The sequence below is a fragment of the Vicugna pacos genome, chromosome 21, assembly GCF_048564905.1.
Source record: "Vicugna pacos chromosome 21, VicPac4, whole genome shotgun sequence".
Taxonomy (NCBI): Eukaryota; Metazoa; Chordata; class Mammalia; order Artiodactyla; family Camelidae; genus Vicugna; species Vicugna pacos.
In genome coordinates, this window is record NC_133007.1 from 25,793,346 (window position 1) to 25,813,243 (window position 19,898).

A 19,898-nucleotide genomic window follows, 5' to 3' on the forward strand; every position below is an offset into this window, starting at 1 on the left:
CCCAGAAATAAAATGAGAAATAGATCATCCCTCAGGTCTTTAAGGGAATATTTTGCAAGAATCCCAACTACTGTTGTTCACGTCTCCGTGCATAAAAAGCTAAGAGCTGGGAAGCCCCTCTGCTTCCAGGTCACATTCTGTGACTGACGTCGGGAAAAGGCTCAACCCGGAGAGGGAAAGCTACCAGGTGGAAGACCGAGGCCCCAGGAAGGCGGAGCTGAATGAAAACCAAAGACGGTAGCTGAGAGAAAGCAGAGGCTCACGGAGGGGCATGCGATGAGACCAGGTTTAAACGTCACCTCCCCTGGCCCCTTGTTCATTCACTGCCTCCTTCAGCAGATTCATTGAACTTCCTCCAAGTGCCTGGCCACTGGGGCTGATTGGGCCGTACAGAAGGATGAGCCCCAGAGAGAGCACCCGATGAGATCCCACAGTGGGAGATGCAGAGAGGTTGCTTGAACCAGGAAGGCTTTCTGGAGGAGGTGACTTTCTGGGCCTGAGAGGACTCCAGGCAGAGCGACCAACATGAGCAGAGCCTGGAAGTGGGGGGAGCAGGGTGGGAGAGAGAATAAACAGTTGCTTGCCAGGGGGGTCAGTGAGAGGATGCAGCTGCACTCAAGGTTAAAGGGACCAGGCCAGTCTAAGGAGTTGGTACTTAATCCTCCGTCACAGCCAACAGTTCCCAACCTTATTTATTTACTTGTTTCTTTTATTCCAGTGATGTAAAAGAGATGGTACTGAGATACCCGCCTTCTGCTGTGGGTGGGCCCCAGGTTATAAATCATTTCCGCTGGGTTAGCTGGAGTCCCAGCCCTTCCTTTCCACTGGAGAAAGCAAATCAGAGTACAAGACAGCGAGAGTGATGCTATCACAGGGGTAACCTTGAAACTACCGACTCTAAACAGTAAATCCTTCACCAATGTCAACCCTTCAACTACTGTTAGTCCCGGGGAGATAGTGTGTCCCTGTGTGTCTCCACACTGAGGCCAAGGAACACCCCCCTCCAAGGCCAGTGGGAGCCACTGGTGGGTTTTGAGCAGGAGAGAGTCTTGTGTTTTGGAAAGCTTTCCCTGGCTGCAATGTGGAGGGGAGTTTGAGGGGAACACAAGGATGACCGTGAGATGAGGAGATCCATTGGGAAGCTGCTGCCGTGATGGACATGGGACAGGAAGCCACCTCCACCAGGGAGGTAGTTGTGGGGATGGAGAGTGAGGGACAGAAGCCCAAATTGACACGCTGACTCATTGGAAGTGAGGTGATGGTGAAGAAAGTTGGAGAGCAATACCCAGTTCCTGGCGTGGTGAGGTGGTGGTGTTGCCCACAGCTAGGAGATGTGGAAGGAAGAGGGGTGGGTTTGGCGGGGATGCAGGCATTGGAGACAGGGCAGGTAGTGAGCAGGGCTCAGGATAAGCTGAACTTAATTTACCTGCTGTCCCCCTGGATGTGTCCCCGGTTGGCAGATGGGTTCATGGGTCCGAAGCTTGGAGGGGAGATCTGAGCTAGTTTCAGAGGGTTGGGGGTGGCTGTTGAAAGGACAAAGAGGCATGTGGTCACCAGAAGAGCAGAGGTGGTCTTCATGTCCTGGGAGGACAAGGACATGTGTACTGCTTCTGGGGCAGCCCTCTCCACTTCCTTCCCAGGATTCTGACTCTGCAAGGGGGAGCCCTGGAGCGGGGACCCTGTGCTGTTTCATCTCATGTCATTGGTATCTGGCCCCCTAGGAAGTGTAGAACGTAAGTTTGCTGGATAAGCAAAACCGACCGGATGCCAACAAAGACCGGTATCCCCACAGGGATGGCCAACTCCTTGGAGGCAGTAACCCCCTTCCCCTCTTTACAAGAAGATGAGAAAGAGACTGAGCCAGTGAAGGAGAGTGAGAGAGGGGAGATGCAGGGAGGGGGGATCAGTGTTTCAAAGGGAAAGAGAGAGCGAAGGGTGAGGGAGAAGACAGAGCAGAGAGGCAACGGAAAGAAAGATGGAGGAGGGGAAACAAGGACCCAGGGAGCTGGTGACAGTGAGGCCAAAGGTGCCAGTGTGTTCGTGAGGCTCTGCTCATCGAAGCCCAGTGCTGGTGCTGGGAGAGAGCAGCCTTTATCCACCTGCCTCTCCCCCGACGGTCCTCCCGATCCCCTAAGCCTTCTCTGGAGCAGTCCCTCCACCTGGAGCACACCTACCCCAGCCCACCCCTGCTCTCCAGCCTCACCCCTGCTCGTCCTGGGCGGCTCTGTGTAAAGGTTGCGTCCTCAGAGGGGGTCCCTGCTTGGTGCATCTCGTGCTGCTTCTCGGCACTCATCTCAACTCTAACATGGCCTCTTTTGACTTTTGTGTTGGTTTGTATCCACCTTCTTCACTGGACTGTAAGTTCTCTGAGGAAAGTGCCAAGTCTGGCGCATAGTAGGGGCTCATTCAGAGTTGCTGACCGAATGAGCTCACTTAGTAAGCTTCAGTACCTGCCAGGCAGGCCTGCTAGGCAGGTCTTACATTTGTTACCTCCTTGAACTATCAACACCATCCCACGACAGAGGTTTTACACATTTCGATTTATAGAAGGGAAGCCCAAGACGCAGGAGGTGCGTGCCTTACCCAGGCCATGCAGCTAACAGGTGGCGGCTCTGGGACGGGCCGCCTCCCGTCCCGTCTGTGCCACACCACCTCTGAAGGCTGTGGAGGAAACGCTTCCCCGAGAAAGTGTTTCTTCCAAACATATTGTTTTTCTCCATTTTCATGCATTTTATTAAACATTTCCAAATCAGGAAACATGGAAATATTTTTTAATAAGAAGAAAGAAAACACTGCAAATAGAGAAACTGACTCAGAAGGATTTGCCAGATGAGCATCTGCTTTTTAATTTAATAACCATGCAGAGAGGTTGACAGCACTCCCCTTTATGAAGAAAAAGGACTGTGGAAGGAATGGCAGCTGGCCTCCCTTGAATGGCGCATCCATTTGCAAAGTGGAGGAGTCGAACAAAACATCTTAGTCCAAAGAAGGGAGGAGGAGACCCAAGAGAAGAGAAACACACCCCGAGAAAACGGCCCGGGCTGTCGTCCTTGTCCAGACCCCCACCTCCCGAGGCCCGCAGAGAGCTACCTCCCGGTGCGTGGCACCAGCCGGATGTCCTGCCTCTCACGCATTTGGCAAAAGTCTCCAATGAAAATCGCCGAAGAGGCATGCATGCCACCACTTCTGCCACAGAAAGCCACACCGCCACCATGTTCACAGCAAGAGGACGCGCCGTGTCTGTTTGGTGACAGATCGCAGCTTGTTGGTTGGGGTTGTCTGTTTTGGTGGTGCTGGTTCTCTCCCCTTCTAAACATAACCAGAGGCTTTGCACCCATGCTGTTAGTTCTCGGGGCTGGAAATAAAAGACTAGATTTAGACTTGCCTTGGAAAGATCAGGGCTGTTGCCTTGAATTACCTGGTGGAGGGAAACGTCCTTATTTTCCTAAATTCAAAGACAACTCTTAAAAAATAGGACACAAGCCATAGGAATGAGGCAGACAAGAGAGTGGCTTGATATACGCGTGGTCGTCAGACACGTGGTCCGGTAGGCTGGTGGTTAGCCCTGAGTCTCCAGGGCCATCTATTTCATATTTTAAGATTTTTTTAAGGGAAATTGTTTTCAGGAAAAGAAAGAACCATTTTTTTGTTTTGTTTTCACCTTGACGTGAAAAAAGCCATCTATTCCTTAGCTAACTTTGCATTTCAGTGGTACTTTTTCACGGGCCTCAAACATTTCTGATACCCTCCTAATGGCAATTTTCTCCCCAAACCTGGAATCGCATGCTCTAGCACGCTGAGGGCCCTCGATAATTAAGAGTTGATTACGCTGGCAACCAAGACGAAAGCAGAGGTAGGGACGGGAGTAAAGCCCAGGCCTCTGTGCAGGCGTCTTCCCTCAGGAAGAGCTCCTCAGCCTCCCTGACCCAGGCTGGGGCTCACCGTCACGCGCGGAGCCCCTGGGCCATCGTCCTCCCGGCTGGGGCTGAGCAGGTGCTCTGCCAAGCTGGGACCGGCCGGCGTCTGCCGGGGTGCACAGAGGCCGCCGCCGCGCCCCACCCTGTGCCCTGCTCACTGCAGCCACCACTTTTTGAATCAGAAAAAATATGGGTTTCTGGCCCAGCTTTTCCACTTACTTCTTATAAGAAGTTAGGCAGGCCCGTTGCTCTCTTGAGCTTCTCGTGATTTTATTGTAAAATTGGGGTAACAGCCCCCGTCCCACCGACCTTGTCCTGCTGGCCTGTGGTAAAGACAAAATGGGATCATTCGTTCATTCACGTGTTCAACAAGTATTTGTTGAGCACTAGAGACACCTCAGTAAACAAAAGAGAAAAAGTCCTTGCCTTCATGAAGCTTGTATTCTAGCAGACATTGACAGATGATAAGCAATAAATACAAAAATAAGCCAAATATGCATTATGTCAGGTGGTGATATGCACGTGGCGAAAAGTGACACAGGGAAGGAAGGTGAGGGGCGCTGGGTGTGGGGCGGCTGTATGCTGTAATCGGGTGGGCAGGGAACACTTTCCTGAGAAGCTAACGTTTGAGCAAAGGTCTGAAACTGAGATGAGAGCCTTCCAGGTACAAGGAATGGCAGGGACCCAAACTCTGAGACGGAGGAAAGCCGGGAGGCTGAAGGAGCTGTACAGACCCCAGATGGAAGGAGTGGAGTGGGTGTGGGGGCAGCTCACAGGATAGGGGGTCAGAGAGGCCCCAGGGGTTTGGGGGCTCATGAGGACTTTGGCTTTTGTCCTGAGGGAGACAGAATTTTGGAGCAGAGAGGTGAGATGGTCTGTCTTACCTTTTGCAAGGACCACTCTGGCTTCCATTAGTGGGTAGTAGGCAGGGATCCTACAGGCAGAAGCAGGGGATCGGTTAGGTGACTCCTGCAGGGGTCCAGGTGAGAAGGCAGGGCCTGGGTCAGGTGGCAGCAGCAAAGGTGCGGGCACTGGTCAGATTCAGGACCTATTTTGAAGATGAAGCAGACAGGTTTGATAGCAATAAGGGGTTAAAACTGCAAATCACCATGCGGAAGGGCGGGGGGTCAACCCGGAAGTCAGTGGGATGAGGACAAGGAAAAGGTGAACCTGGGAGGAATGAATGACTGCTTTCCTACCTGGCAGTGCCTGCTGCCTGCTCTCCCTCCATGCCCTGTGTGGTTGCCCTTGTCACTGAGATGAAGCTCCAGGTGGGAGGCGCTCCAGGTGGGAGGCACCCCAGGTAGGAGACTGTCCAAAAGTGTGTATCCTCTATCCGTCTAGAGTGTGAACGCCTCTAATGCAGGCGTTCCTGGTGGACAGATCTCTTCCACAGTTGCTCCTCACCATGGCCTTTTGAGATAGTTAGGGCTGACATGATTTCTCCTGTTTCCCCAAAGAAGAAACAGACCCTGAGACAGTGAAGTCATTTGTTCAAGGTCACAAAGCCATTAGGGAGTGAAAGGCAGTCTTTCAGCCCCAGATCCTGCATTCTTTCTGTTATGACAAGGCCAGAATTATACACACAAGATGGTAACAGCACAACAGTAGTCAACATTTTTTAGTGTGACTATGTGCCGGGCAGGCACTGTTCTAATGGTTTACAAATATCAGCTCACTTAACCCTAATAGTAACTCTATGTGAGTTGGTACAAGTATTATCCCCTTTTACAGATAGGAAAACTGAGGACAAGTTCATGCAGATACTAAGGGGCAAAACCCAGATTCAAACATAGGTAGTCTGGCCCTAGAGCCTGCACGTTCAGCCGTGACTCCTAACCGCCTCGTGGTCTCCTACCCGAGACAGTGTGTAGGCAGCAAACGGAGAGTGCAGATGCTGAGTGGTGCAGGTTAGAGACAAAGAGCTTGCGTTGGCTGGGCAGGTCAGGGGATTTAAGCTGCTTCTTGAAGGGTCATTTAGAAGGGATCAGCCAGGATGGTGGCAGGCATGTCGGAGGCAAGAAAGGTGTGAGGCAAACTTGGAGCACAGCAACACTGAAGAGGAGCCCAGAAGGAAGGAGCCAAGAAGGATGGTCAGAGCAGGAGGAAAGCAGGAGCACAAGCCACTGCAGATGCCAAGAGGGCAGCATTTTGAGGAGGGAGACACCAGTGGGATCAAAGGTCACCAAGGGGTCAAGTCAGGTACATGTTGGTTTTTCCACTGGAGAACTGAACAAGCACAGGGTCTGCTGCTCGTTGGGGGCTTGGGGCCGACTGTGTGATGCTGGGGAGTGATGGAAGGTGGAGACAAAGAATCCACTTGGCTTGATTCCTGAAAATTTCCAACAAACAAACCAGACCCAGGACAAATGGCTGGAGCCATCAAATCGCTAAGATCCATGTGAAAAGAGCTAGGTCACAGCTCCTGTCAAGAAGCTGAGTTCTCATGAATACTGAGAACCGACTTCATCCCAAGGAATTTGGCAGCCACTTTGACAAAAGTTCATCTGCCAAAGAGAACAGCTGAAGTCACCTTAACATGCGTCACTGACTTACTAAAGCAGGCATCACTTTCACAGAGTGACAGGAAAGGCAACAAACAGGCCACATTCATCCCACAAATACTTACTGAGCACCTATCATGCATTAGGCTCTGAGAAGGTACCTAGAAACATCTACAAAGAGGACTGTAATGTTATTCCAGGGTTGAGTAAATAGGCCAATGGAATGGAATAGAGAACCCAAAAATAGCATCGCTTTCACATACAATTTATAAGACAGAGGCAGCCTTTAGAGCCAGTTGGGAGAAAGGATGGACTGCTCATTAAGTGGACCTGGGATAATTGCTTATCCATATTAAAAAAAAAAAAGAAGTCCTAGCCCTACCTCATGCAATACACAAAACCGATTCCAGTTGAATTGAATGTGAAAGACAACATTTAGGAACCGTTAAAAGAAAGTCTTATAACCACTGGTAGGAAAGGATTTCTTTAAAAAATTAGACAGATCACTAATTATAAATTTAATTATAAATTAAAAAGATGATAAATTCAACTACAGTAAAATTTAAAACCTCTATTCATCAAAAATAATATATAGAAAATAAAAAGACCCAGCACAAACTGGGAGGAGATATTCACAACACATAAACGGACAAAGTTCTTGGCTGGAATATAAAAAGAACTCTTATAATCAATAAGAAAAAGGAAAAAAAATAAAACAATAGAAAAATGGGTAAAACTCAAGGGTGGTACTTCACAGAAGATGAAACATGAAGGACCAAAAAACAGGTGAAAGGATAGTCAAGTTTTATCAGGGAAATATAAAATAAAAGCATGATGAGATACCAATTTACCCACCAGTTTGACAAAAATTAAAGTCAGATGATGACAAGTGTTGATAAGGATACGGAGCAACAGGAACACATATGCACTGCTGGTAGAAACCCAATGGTACCGACATTTTGGATAATAACTTGACATTTTCTAATGAAGTTAAATATGTACATGCCTTACAAATCAGTAAATCCACTTCTAGGTATGTGTCCTAGAGAAATTCTTATGTAGCCGGGAGCTGTGATTAAGAATGTTTGTGGCAATATTGCTCACTAGAGGAAAAACCTGGAAACCACTCAAATGTCTGTCAACAGGTGAATGAATAAATAATGATATATTCATATGATGAAACACAGTATTACACTATGGCCACATACATCAACATTCATGTTGCATAGAAAAAAGCAATTCAGGGAAGAGTTCATTGTATTTGTTATCTGTTGCTGCATAACAAACTGCCCCATAATTTAGCAGCTTTAAACAACCAACATTTGCTGTCTCATGGTTGTAATGGGTCAGGAATTCAGGGACCACTTAAATGGGTACTTCTGGCTTGAGGTCTCTCGTGAGATTGTAATCTACACCTGTGGTCTTACCTTAAGGCTTAACTTAAGGGGTTTCTGCTTCTAAGCTCACTCACGTGGTTGTGGGCAAGCTGAGGTCCTAAGAGAGAGTGATCCATAAAGAGTATGAGGTGGAGATCTCCCAGACAGAAGCCACGGTCTTCCTATAACCCAGCCTTAGGAGAGATAGCCCATCACTTCTGCCATATTCTGTTCCTTAGAAACAAGCTAGTAGGTCCAGCCCACACTCGAAGGAATTACAGAAGTGTGTGAATACGCCAGGAGAAGCGGGTGCACTGGGGTCATTAAAAGGCTGCCTATCACACTCTTGTAGTATGATTTCAGTTTTATGAAATTCAGAAACAGGCAAAACTGAAGTGCACATTGCTACATATGTATGTAGAAGCACCATGAAGAAAAGCAAGGACATGATAAACATGAAATTCAGGATATGAATGATCTCCAGGGGGAAGTGGGAGACTAGACTGGAGAGAATACGCAAGTAGATGCAACAAGATGATGAGCTCAGGGATGCTTACTTTATCTTTATGCTTCGTAACTTAATGTTACATCACATATATTTTTGTGGTTTTTTTCCTCTTGGGTTTAGTTTTGTGTTTGATAATACGGAAGTTACACATGCATAAAAGAATCCGTTGTTCTGTGGTATTTGCGGTCCTCCACCAGTTTTTCCCATGTATGCTTCTCCAGAGGCAGCCACTTTTACCTCCTTTTGCTAATTAATTTTAGCATTCACCTCCATGTCTCTTAATCACATGCTTGTATTGCTACTTTTTGACGTTTTGGTTTTGGCATCATCTGTTCCCTTCCCACTGCCAACAATGAGGACTGAGCCCCCTTTCCTCCTCTCCGACTCTTCTGCCCCCTCCCCGATCTTCCTTTCATAATTCTATCACTGTTTTGGTTAGATCCGTTATCAGTGTTTACATTATTCAGCCAACACTAATTTGACTCTGTTCATAGTTGAGCTTTGTAGTAAAGGATGATGACGTTTCCTTTCCTGCAGGACTTTTTGTTTTTCCTGGCTAATTATCATATTTGTTCATTTGCTTAGTCTTCTATGTATTTATCACTAACTCAACTCCAAACTCTGGTGTTTAAATTTCTTCTCAGGATGTTCAGGCACTGCAAGTTTTCTACCAGTTTTGTCTTCTTGGAGAAATACCTCCAGAACCGTCTGACCTGCTCCAGCCTGGACAGGTTGTCCCCCGGCACCTAGTGTGTGGCCATCACCCAAGGGTCTCCTGGTGCCATCACCCCTGGCCTCCCTCCTCTCCAGTTTCCCCCTCTGGGTTTACTCCTTTGTTTTGGTGACACACACCCTCCTGTAGCTTCGTGAGAAAGGGTGCAGAGGAGGCACATATTTGAGAGCCTTGGCTGGTTGGAATTCTGGTTTGGAGAAAACTTTCCTTTGGAATTTGAAGCCTTTGTTCCACTGCCTCCTAGCTTCCAGTGCTGCTGTGAAAAAGTCCAAGGTCACTCTGACTTCTGATTCTTGTGTTTGACCCCTCTCTCTCGCTCTCCCTCTGGAAGCTCTGTGGAATCTTCTCCTCCCCCCTGGTGTTCTGAAATTTCACAATCGCGTGCCTTGGTGTGACTCTATTTCCATGCACTGCACTGGGAACAGTGGGCCCTTGATCTAGAAACTTGTGTCCTTCAGCTCTGGGAAATTTTTTAATGATGTCTTTAATGATCCCTTCTTTCCTTCTTTTCCTTCCTTCTCCTTCTCCCCGTCCTCCTTTTTCCCCAGTTCTTTCTTCCTGAAATTATTAGTATTTGAATCAGTAGACTGATTCACTCATTTCCTCCTACTTTCTCACCTATTTTCATCTCTTCATCCTTTCTGTCATTGTAGAGGCTTCCTCAATGTATCTGCCGGCCGTCTAGGAGGGCTTTTTGGTACAGCGTACATTCTTGTCTCATGGGTCCAATATCTTGTTTTATCTTCCTTATGATATTAATTATAGGATTTGTTTCAAGGGTTCTTGTCTGTGAATGGCCTGTATGTGATCCAGAGTGCTTTTCCTTTGTTTGTTTAATTGACTGAGTTGGTCTGCGTCTTTACTGCTCGAGATGTCTGGGGATTCCTGGCTGTCTGCTTATTTTTAAGAGCAGGGAACTAAAACTGGTACTTTACAGGGGTAAGGGGAGGGATAAAAAGTATCCTGTGTAATCTACCATCTTTACACAATCATACAATCTTTCACGTCTATCATTTATTTCATAATAGTAAAAAGTGAAAAACCATAGTCCACACCCTAATGATAAATTAATAACTATAATAACCCTAAAAAAATACCTACACCCTTTCCTCCTTAGCTCTTAAAGAAAAACAGGGACACTTTTCTCCAAAAAATTCTCTGTTGCAAAAAATATCGTGAGATTAGTACGTGAATTTGTGACAAGTGTAAACCACTCTAAAATTGTGAATAGGTTTGGAAACAATTTCGCCCTCCTCTCCACTCCCACAGTCCTGAATCACCAGCCTGGCTCTCTCACCCATGACTTCCTACTTGGTGAGTTGCAGGCGTCTTTTATCTCCATGACGATGCTCCCAGCCACGGGAGAATCGGGGGCATGTCCGATTCATCTCTGAGTCTTCTCTAGCCCCTGTCAGAGGGGACATCGTTAACGTCCGACAAATGGTGAACAAATAACACCCGTGATAAGATCTGCTTCTCCTCTTCTCAGCACACCTAGTTAGCACCAGTGGATTTTAGATGGTGAATGAAAAAGAAACCCACAAGACCATAAAGAGAATCCAGAGAAAAATAAAGCAGTAAATCAGACCTCAACTTGAAAAAGAGAGAGGGAGATTACCAGTGGTTATTATTAAACTCTACTTGGAGTTCTACTCTTTCCCTCAGAGTCCGCCCACATATGAATAGGACGGGCCATGGTCCGGAGGGCAGCTGAGCAGCCAGGGAACACTGGTTTAAGCCTCCTTTCCTTGCAAGGAAAGGAGGACTGTAGAGACCCGTGTGCACAGCAAAGCCAATAATGTCCTTGGAAGACAGGCTGCAAATTCAATCCAAACCCCGTGGTTTGGCATTCGAGGCTTTCCATTGCTTCTCCACGGGCACCTGCAAACTTGCTAGCCATTCTCAATGCCTGGGACCTGCCCTCTTTAATCAGTCTTGCATGTAGCTGCTGGAATTATCATTCTCAGATACCAAGTGTCTCGTATCCCTTCTTTTTCCAAGAACTTACAGTACATTCCTTTCATCCCTGCATCAAATACTTCTCCAGCCTAAACATCAAGACATCTTCACCCCCCTTTCATCTTCATCTCCCTTTCGTCTTCATCCCTCTCTTCCTCTTCATCCCTCCCTTGCTGGGGACCCTCTCCCCACCGCACTTGTATCCCTCTGCCCCTGTATTCTCCTGTAGATTGTTTCTCAGGCAAACAGACGGATAACACCCGCCCCTCTCAGCAACAACGGTGATGATGACATTTAGGGTGCACTTACTCTGGGCCACGCACCGTGCTAATATTGCTGGTGGATTATTTTTCTTAATCCCCCCAACAGTAGATAAAGAAACTGGGTCACAGAAGGGTGAAGTCATTTGCCCACAGCCATGGAGCTACTTAAGGTGGTGCTGGGCCCTGAAGCCAGGCGAGCTGAGCGCAGGATCTCAGGTTCGCCTCCTCTCTGCCCACCACCTTGACCTCACCGTCCTCAGACTTGAGCCAAGACCCCTTCCAGGAAATGTCTGATGGACTGATGACCCCGGCTATACTCTCAACATGTGTGTACACGTTGCTGGCTTGTGGCATGGAGCCGTCTTTAAGTCTTCCCCCGTCTGTGCCCCCACGCTGTCTGTCACTAAGTCTTGCTGCTTCATAGTCCCCAAGGTCCATTCCCCCCAGGGAACGAGTCCCCACCACTACCTCAGCACAGACCCTGAGAGCCAGGGTCTGCCACCATTCCTTCCTGCCAGAGAGCAGGAGGCTGCGAGTGGAGGGGACCGCATGGGACTGAAGGCCCGGCAGAACCCCAGGGCTGTGAGGAATGGGACAGGAGGGTGGCTGCCCGTCCAAGACCACGTCAGACCTGGGATGGGGCTGGTGCCCTGGGGCAGGGCACACTCCATCTTGGGGATCAGATCTGGGCACTGCCAGCCTATACTGCTGCAGTGTGGCCAGATGAGCAGACACAGGCCCAGCCCTGGGAAGGTGACGCCAGCTGGAAGGAGCAGGCAGCCAGAGTGGCCTTGGGGTAGCAGCAGAGCGTCACTGGGGTGCAAGCAAAGCATGAAGGAGAGGGCAGGTAAGAAATCCCACCAGCAGAGCTTTGGGGAGGGAGTGTTTGCTCTTCAGATCCCACTGGAATTCCAGGCATGCATGCTCTTGTGTAGACAGCCGGGAAAGGCCAATGCCGCCCCCTCTGGTTGCTGGTAGACGACTCAAGTTGGGGCTGAATGGCCCACCAATGATGTGCTCATGGGGATCTGCTAGGACCAGGCTGAGGTGGGCGATGAAGGCTGCTGCCGGCACCTACCTCTGGCTTTGCTCATTTCCTTCCTGTCTGGCTCCCCCACCGGTGTGTTGCATCTTTTTAAACATCCTTCTCACCACCTGCAGACCTCTCTTCCCAGTGGGCTGTGTCATCTTGTCATTCATCAGCTCAAGAACCTAGAATTACTTCCAAGTCCTCTAAGACCAAATACAAACCTCTTATCCTAGAATTCAGGGCCTTCCAAAAATCAGACCCTTGGTCTCCAAAGCTACCTCATCACCTGCTCCTGGAGCCCAGGAGCCCTCCTCTTTCTGAAACTTCTTCATCATCCCCCAAGGCACACAGCAGTCGCTTCCACCTCTCTGATGCTGAGTGGAATAGCGAAAGAGCATGGGCTTTGCTTTGGCTACTTCCTGTGTGTCTCTGGGCAAGTCACTCAAGGTCTCTTTGCTTCCAGTTGCTTGCCTATAAAAATCCTTCACAGGATGTTGTGAGAACTAGAGTATCTGTGTACAAAGTGCTAGCCCTGGGGTAGGTGGTACTGATACAGTAAGAGTCGATGAACAGTACCCATCACACTGTGTCCGTGATGTTCCCTGCTCCCGCGCCCTCCACCTCCTTTCTGACTAGCAGCCTTCTGCCTCCTTTTAGGCTCATCCCCAGGTGCACCTGTACCTGTAGCCTTTCCTGCACACCTGACCTGGGGGTGGGGGTGTAAGGAAAAGAAAAGCAATATTTGCCAAGTGCCTGCTGGACACCAGACCCTGCAGGGGGCGTAGCGAGAACTGACAGTAGCAGCTAATACTATCTGGGGCCTCTTTGTGCCAGACCCCATCCCAAGCATGTCATGTGCATTAATTCATGTAAGCTGATCGGTAACTCAGTTCTGTGGCTTCAGGTTCCTAAATGGCTTTCTGCTCTATCCAACCAGGATGGTTCTGTCTCCCCGGCCCCGTCTTATCTTTCCCATCCAGTGGCCTCCAAGACGCTGATGGGGAGATTTTATCAAGTAGTGATGTCCCTGCAGGGTAAAATGCAGAGTCCATCATGTGTCACTCAGACTGCTTCTGGTAGAGAACATTTTGAGAAAGGACACACCTTCACCTGCCCGGCCACCCCAGGTGCAGCCAGGCCACCGGCTGCACTCAAGCTGGGCCCTGGGTTTTCATAAGGGCCTTCCCTCTGGAACAGCCTCCCCTCTGGCCTGCCTGGAAAACTCAAGCCTCTGACCAGCCCTCCTCCATTTGGGTCAAGGTCATCGTCCTTTCCTTCCTGTCCTCCAGGAGCCTTATCCACCCACTTATTGACTCTTTCGCAAATGTCTGCATCCTCAAAGGACCCCTCCCTGGGCTGGGAACCTGAAGGCCAGGGGCTGTATCCTGTTCATTTTTCTATTTCAGTGCTTGGCACGGAGCCTGGCACACAGTGGACCTTGGAGTTTGGGGATGAGGGAAGGGAGGGAAAGGATGGGGTGGAACGGGCATCGGGCAGACGGAATGGTGGTGATGTGTTTCCAGCTGGTTCTCCCAGGGCGGGACAGCCACGAGCCTCCATCCAGCTCAGAAGAGGGGGCCATCCCTCGGCGGAGACCCTCAAGCATCCCCTGGAAACAGCTCCCAGAGAGCCCTGGCTGCCTCAGCCTTCCTGCAGACACCTGGGAGGAGCCAGTCTTTGGATTCCATCAGCCTTCTTACGGGAAATTGCTAAATGTGTTTGGTGATTTTTTTTTGACATTTCCCCTGTTCAGGAGCTTGTGATTTCAGATTAATCACATCCACGTACATTTAGACTGTCAGCTTGGAAGGGAAAATCTAAATTTTATTACTGCGTGATTTCATCCAAAGCTATTTTACCAAAAGGACGTCTACAATATGGTGCCAATCATGACAAAACATTTTACCACTGGGACCAAGCTCATGGTGGGGGGTTGCGGGGTCGGACGAAGAGCTGCCAGCAGGACCTGGTGGGCAGAGTCGCGGCAGCTTCGATCTCCTGGAGAGATCGGTGTGCCACCATCGTTGCTGTCTCCACCTCAGCAAAAGATCACATTCCTCTGTCCAGGTTTCCTTCTCTGTCCAGGTTTGCCCAGAGCCTTTACTCCTGGGTGTGGTGGTTCCACTGACTAATGCCTGTCTTCCCCCGGCAGGTACCATGACCAGCAGGACGTAACTAGTAACTTTCTGGGTGCCATGTGGCTCATCTCTATCACATTCCTTTCCATTGGTTATGGGGATATGGTGCCCCACACATACTGTGGAAAAGGTGTCTGTCTCCTCACGGGCATCATGGTGAGTACCTGCCTCCGCCCATTACCCTTCCCCTCCCTCCGAATGCTGCCCGGAGCAGTGCCCTTGCTGGTGAGCACAGAGGGGACTCCCTTGTCCGGGCGTGGGGCCAGCTGCTGGTCAGTAGGCCAGTATGCGTGTCCCTGCACGTAGGAAGGAAGGCGTGAAATCTGCATGGCTTCTCGCTTTTCCATTTCTTTTCCGAAGCTAGGAATAGGTCCTGGTTCCTGACGGCGAATGGCCAATTCACAGCCCCCAAGAAATGGACTGGCCCTCCACTCCCATCCACCACCCGACCGTCCAGTTTGCCCTGAGCATCAGGGCTTGTGGTTCACTGTCCTCTTTCCTGTCCCCTGGGTCGCACAGACCCTGGCACCACATCTAATAATGTTTAGCCAGAACTCAGGGAGGCAGGGACCAGGGAGAGGCCACTGAGCTGGCCGTAAGAGGCCTATGTCCTGGCCTGGGCTGGCCACTGGTTTTGTCCTGGTTTGATGATATGGCCCTGGGCCAGCTCTTGACTTCCCCAGACTTTGGCTTCCACATCCAAATGTGGCAGTGCCAGATTCTGTGTACCTGCCCCCTCCCAGTGCTTGTGACCGGCTGGCCCATGACTCCATCCCCATCTCTCCCCAGGTGCCCAGAAGCTGTGCTGCGTCCTTTCAAGGTGTATTTCTCCCACCCATCACCCTGCCACCCCCACCCCAACACACAAGACTGTCACAGCATATGGGAGGGAGTCAGGAGTCAGAGCGGAGTCTGAATTCCCACTGCTGGTCCTCACTGTGGACGCTGGGCAGGACACTTAGCCTATTGGACCTCAGCATTCTCTAGTACACAGTGTGGGTGGGAGGCCCGCCCCGCCCTCCCCGCCCTCCTCACTAGCTGGTGATGAGGATGGATTGCAGTGCTTTATGTTAATATGCTCCGTTGGCAACGAGGAGCTGCTCTGGCCGAGCAGTGCTGGCGATTCCTCGGCGCCCCCGTCCCCACTGCTCCTTCACTGGCCAGGTGATGAGGGCTCCTTTCCGACCAGGACAGGCAGCCCTGCTCCTCGACCTCCTTCCCCAGAGCCCAGAGTGAACGCACAGGGTCCTCTTTTCAGAAGAGGAAACAGGCTCAGAGAAGAGGCACGCACCTAAGCCCGTGTGTCCTCCTTGTCGGGGGTGGTGGCTGCCGCACTCCCGCTCCACACAGCCTGGTGGCCTGCTGGGGCTGATCTGGGTGACAAGGCAGCCGGGCCGCTCAGAGCAGAGGAAGCCAGGGGGTCAGAGGCCCGGGGCAGTGGGGCTGGTGAGCAGGAGGGGTCCAGGGCTGCCGCATCACCACTGGACACAGTCCTCTCCCCTTCCGACTGAAATCCAGAGCAGGCGCCCATTAGCAGGCCGTCCTCAGCAGCAGTTAATGACGAAAGGCTTAGCGCCAGGCTGGGATAAAGCATGGGTAAGTGTAAGGCCTCAGAACAAATGCCTCCCCTCAGCTAGTAGGAGTCTGTCTGGCACAGCTCCAGCGGTCACCAGGAAACCAGGGAACCATTCTTCCTTCCAGAAAGGAATGAAATGCCACCCGAAGGCCAAAGCTTTCCTGTCTCACAGCCGCTCCTGGGGCCTGAGCTTTTTGCCTCAGAACCAGCTCTCAGCCAGGCCCCGGCCCAGAGCCGGGCTGCCAATAGGTGGATGGCCCTGCTGGGAGCCTCCGTTATTTTTAAATACCAGCCATTCTCTGTCTCAGCACGGAGCTGTGCCCCATCCAAGGAGCGGGCCCATCTCCGCCACGTCCCTGGTTCCCTCCCTCCCGCCTCTCCCGGCTTCTACTCTGACACAGCCGGGCATGGGGACAGGACCCCGGGCCCCTCCCTGCCTTCTCCCTGGGGTGTGGCCTTCAGCACCCCTTTTGCTCCTAGGGCTACCGCAGCGCCTTGGAAGGGGGTGTTTTTTCCTTGTAGAGAGAGGTGTGATCAAAGTGGCGAGAACTAACGGGTGTGGAGGAACCGATACACACCTCCTATATTGAAAATACAGCACATGCCTTTCATCTTCTCCTTTTGCTCAAACCCTCCTGCATACATAGGTAGCTATCTGCACACAGGGGCAGGGAGCTTTCCTCCGCTCGCTGGAGTGTTTTTACCCAAATTAAAGTCAGTTGCCTCCCTCTGGGGACAGCTGCAGTGAGGAGCCCCGGTGGCATTTTTCTAACAAACATGACTTTTCTAGCTGAGTCACTCCTTTTCAAGGGTTTCCCGTGGCTGAGAATCCCTTCCTCCCCTCCCCCCAGCCTCCCCACACTGTCTGTCTCCAGATTATTATTGCAAGTGCCTTGATTCAAGGTAGGGCTTCCTGTTTGGTTGCCATGGACACTGCGCAGGCCAAGGCAAGGCCTGCTCGGGAAGGGGAAGGGAAAAGAAGGATTTGTGTGTGCGGGCTGTAAATAGTCTTAATCATTGTTTTCTCTTGGCAATCCCAGTAACGGTGTAATTATCAACCATTAAGCAGGGTATATAATTGTCTGAACAACCTGACATTGTTGGCACAGGCCTGGTGTGTCTGAGAGATTTCACCCACAAAGGCAGATATATCAAAGTCCAGCATCGTGCCATAAAGAATTTTATGATGACACTTACAAGGCAGAGGGAAAGCTGACAGTATTTAATATGCACAATGGGCCTTTGAAGGCTTCTGGGTTTGGCAGGCATCTGGAAGACGTTTGGGCCCCCCAAGACTGCTTGGTAGGAAACTCATTTTAACGGAGCCGTCTTCTAAAGCGGGACTCACTCTGTGGACCCTTCATGAGTTGGGGACAAAGAGACAAGAGCTTCCAAGCTATCTGCTGGGGACACTGAGCTTTCCCCCCAAGGCTTCATGAGAGATGCTTCTTTGAACTGTCAAAGGAAAAGGATGATGAAGTAAAAGGTAGCGCGAATTGAGTCATTTCGGGAGGAGGGAAAAGGAGGGCTCAGCAAGACATCTGCTTAATGTCAGTTTTAGAAGATGAGCTTCTCCCTGAAACACCTTGGTTTCAAACCAATTGATGTTATTTTAGTGGTTACATGGAATCTGTTGCAGAAACAGAATCCAACTGTAAATCCTCCAGGCTTCCCTCCTCCATTTGTCACTTTCATTTATGTTTTATTTTATTTCATGCTTCTTTAGTTAAGAACACCTCATACTTTTCCCCCTGGGACACTTGTTTTACAAGATTCTAAGGTTTTCCAGCTGGAAAATGTCTCTTGGACACAAGAAGGAGGAGGACCGGTGTGGAGGAGACCGGGTCTCTGATTAGGGTCCAAATCTATAGATGAGTTCGGTATGTTCACACCACGCCAGCCACTCCTTTCTCCGTTCCCTCCTGTGCTGCTGCTCGTCGTGTACCTTGGAAAGTGTGACCTCGTTAGAGGTGGACCCCTCCCTCCCGTCACCGTCCCATGGAAATCGCATTGGACAGAGAAGACCCAGGGAATCCAGTTGGTGTCAACTGTGATTCAGGACTTGGCACGACTGAAGGCAGAAGTCTGAGTCATGGATTTGCTCCACCATCTGACCCCATGGAAGTCGTACCAGCAGCTGCTTCCTCTCTTCCGTCCCACTCCGTCCTCTCCTCACACGCCCCCTCTGCCCACCAGCCGTTTCTGAGATTCCACACGAGGACAGCGAGGACAGCATGAGCTCTCACACCCCCAGACCAGCCAAGTCCTTGGCAACTTGTCTTTTCAAACCAGCCCGCATCACTGCCACACCACACAAGCATTCCCAAACGGCTTACGTGCTGCTGTCAGACTGTAAGCTCATCTAAGTAACAGGGCCCGTCATCCCCAAAGGGGCGCAGGTGATCGCGACACCACTTAAAGGTGGACGCCATGGGAGGAGGGGGTTTCGATGGTACTTCTTTCTTTCCTCTCCTGAGCCGAAGTCCACCATTAACGTCTGACTCAAGGCTCAGGTGCTCCTTGTTTTTCCTGCCATCCTCTCAATCCCATCAGCCATCCTTTTTTCCTACTCCCGTGCTCCCTCCTGTCCTCTTTCCCTGTCTGTCTCACACTGCTGAGGGGGCATTGCAACGTGTTCCCTGTCTCGGTCTCTGCTCTGGCTCTCTCTCTGCATCTCCCCTCTTCCTTTCCCTCCCTTCCCTTCCTCCATCTCCCCCCTCCACCCTCTCTCTCTCTCTCTCACACACACACACACACACACACACAGCGGAGAGGACCAGTCTGGATTTTAGCACCTGCCCACTTTCGGAAGGTTGCTAACGTCTGACCCCATCGTTAACAAGGTTGCCTCTTAATGGGAACGACCAGATTAGGCTTCATTATTGGCTACTTCCCTAATCCATCCAGAGGACCGGTTTTCTAAAAGAAAAATCAAGTTGAAAGTATCCACTGCTCTCTATTCAACTTAGAATTAGGGGTTAAGAACCAAGCATTCTTCAGAGGAACATCCCTAATAAAGGAGTCTTGACATCTTTAAGTTGAAAGAAACTAGGAAATGTCTTCAAGCCCACCCTCCTGCCTCCCTGCAGAAGTGTGTCTGAATCATGAGAGACAGACGGTTCCTCAGGTAAAACACGCGAGCTTCCCATTGGAGTCCACCTGCTTTCAGTGGTAAGAACCACGGAGCAATCCATCTAGACCCTGGGAATTCGGGATTGTGGATGGTTGATTGTTTTAATGAGACTCCCCCAGTGGCGTGCTGAGCATGGAGACTCCTTCAAGCTGATCCTGCCCACCCTCCCAGCTCTCGGGGTGATTTAAGTAGTTTCCCTGGACCCAGGGAGGTGAGGGAGGCTGGAGCCTGGGAAGAACCCTCTCCATCCGATGCTCCATTCTTCACACTATGACATATCCCTCTTTTGGGGCTCTCAGCCCAGGGTACTTCTGGAACTCCATACAAAAGAGAAGGAATATACTCGGTCTGGTTGAGGGGAAATGGAACACACATCTTCCCTCTAGAACAGCTTCTTTTTAAGTTATTTTTTGCTTTTGGAGGCCTGGCTAAACTGATGACACCTACAGACCAGGCTGTCCAACTGCCCGAACACATCCTTTGAAAACTGGGCACAGAGTCTCCGGCAGGTCACAGGTGCCAAGAAAACAGGGCCGTCCCTGAACAAGAAAGGAAAATGAGGTCAGAAAAGGAAAGTTCACACGGACTCTGTCCTTTTCAGCTTGTTGTGCTGGAAATGGGTGGCTGACCAAGTGACGAAATGTACCAAGAAACACGAGGTTGTTTTCATGGGAAGCCTTGTGGAAAGCTAGGGGACAGCATTGCCAGCTTCGGTCATGCCAAAACCCCGTGCCGGCCAGCCTCTGCCAACCTGTGGAAAA

At 50.4% G+C, this 19,898-nt stretch overlaps 1 protein-coding gene across 1 annotated transcript in view; it reads left to right on the forward strand.

Moving 5' to 3' along the window:
• KCNN3 (potassium calcium-activated channel subfamily N member 3) overlaps nt 1-19,898 on the forward strand; it is a 148,870-nt gene that overhangs the window by 108,785 nt on the left and 20,187 nt on the right. Inside the window, exon 5 of the mRNA XM_072946471.1 lies at nt 14,443-14,584. Within this exon, the coding sequence (XP_072802572.1) occupies nt 14,443-14,584 (142 nt within the window). The remainder of the gene's footprint in view (nt 1-14,442; nt 14,585-19,898) is intronic.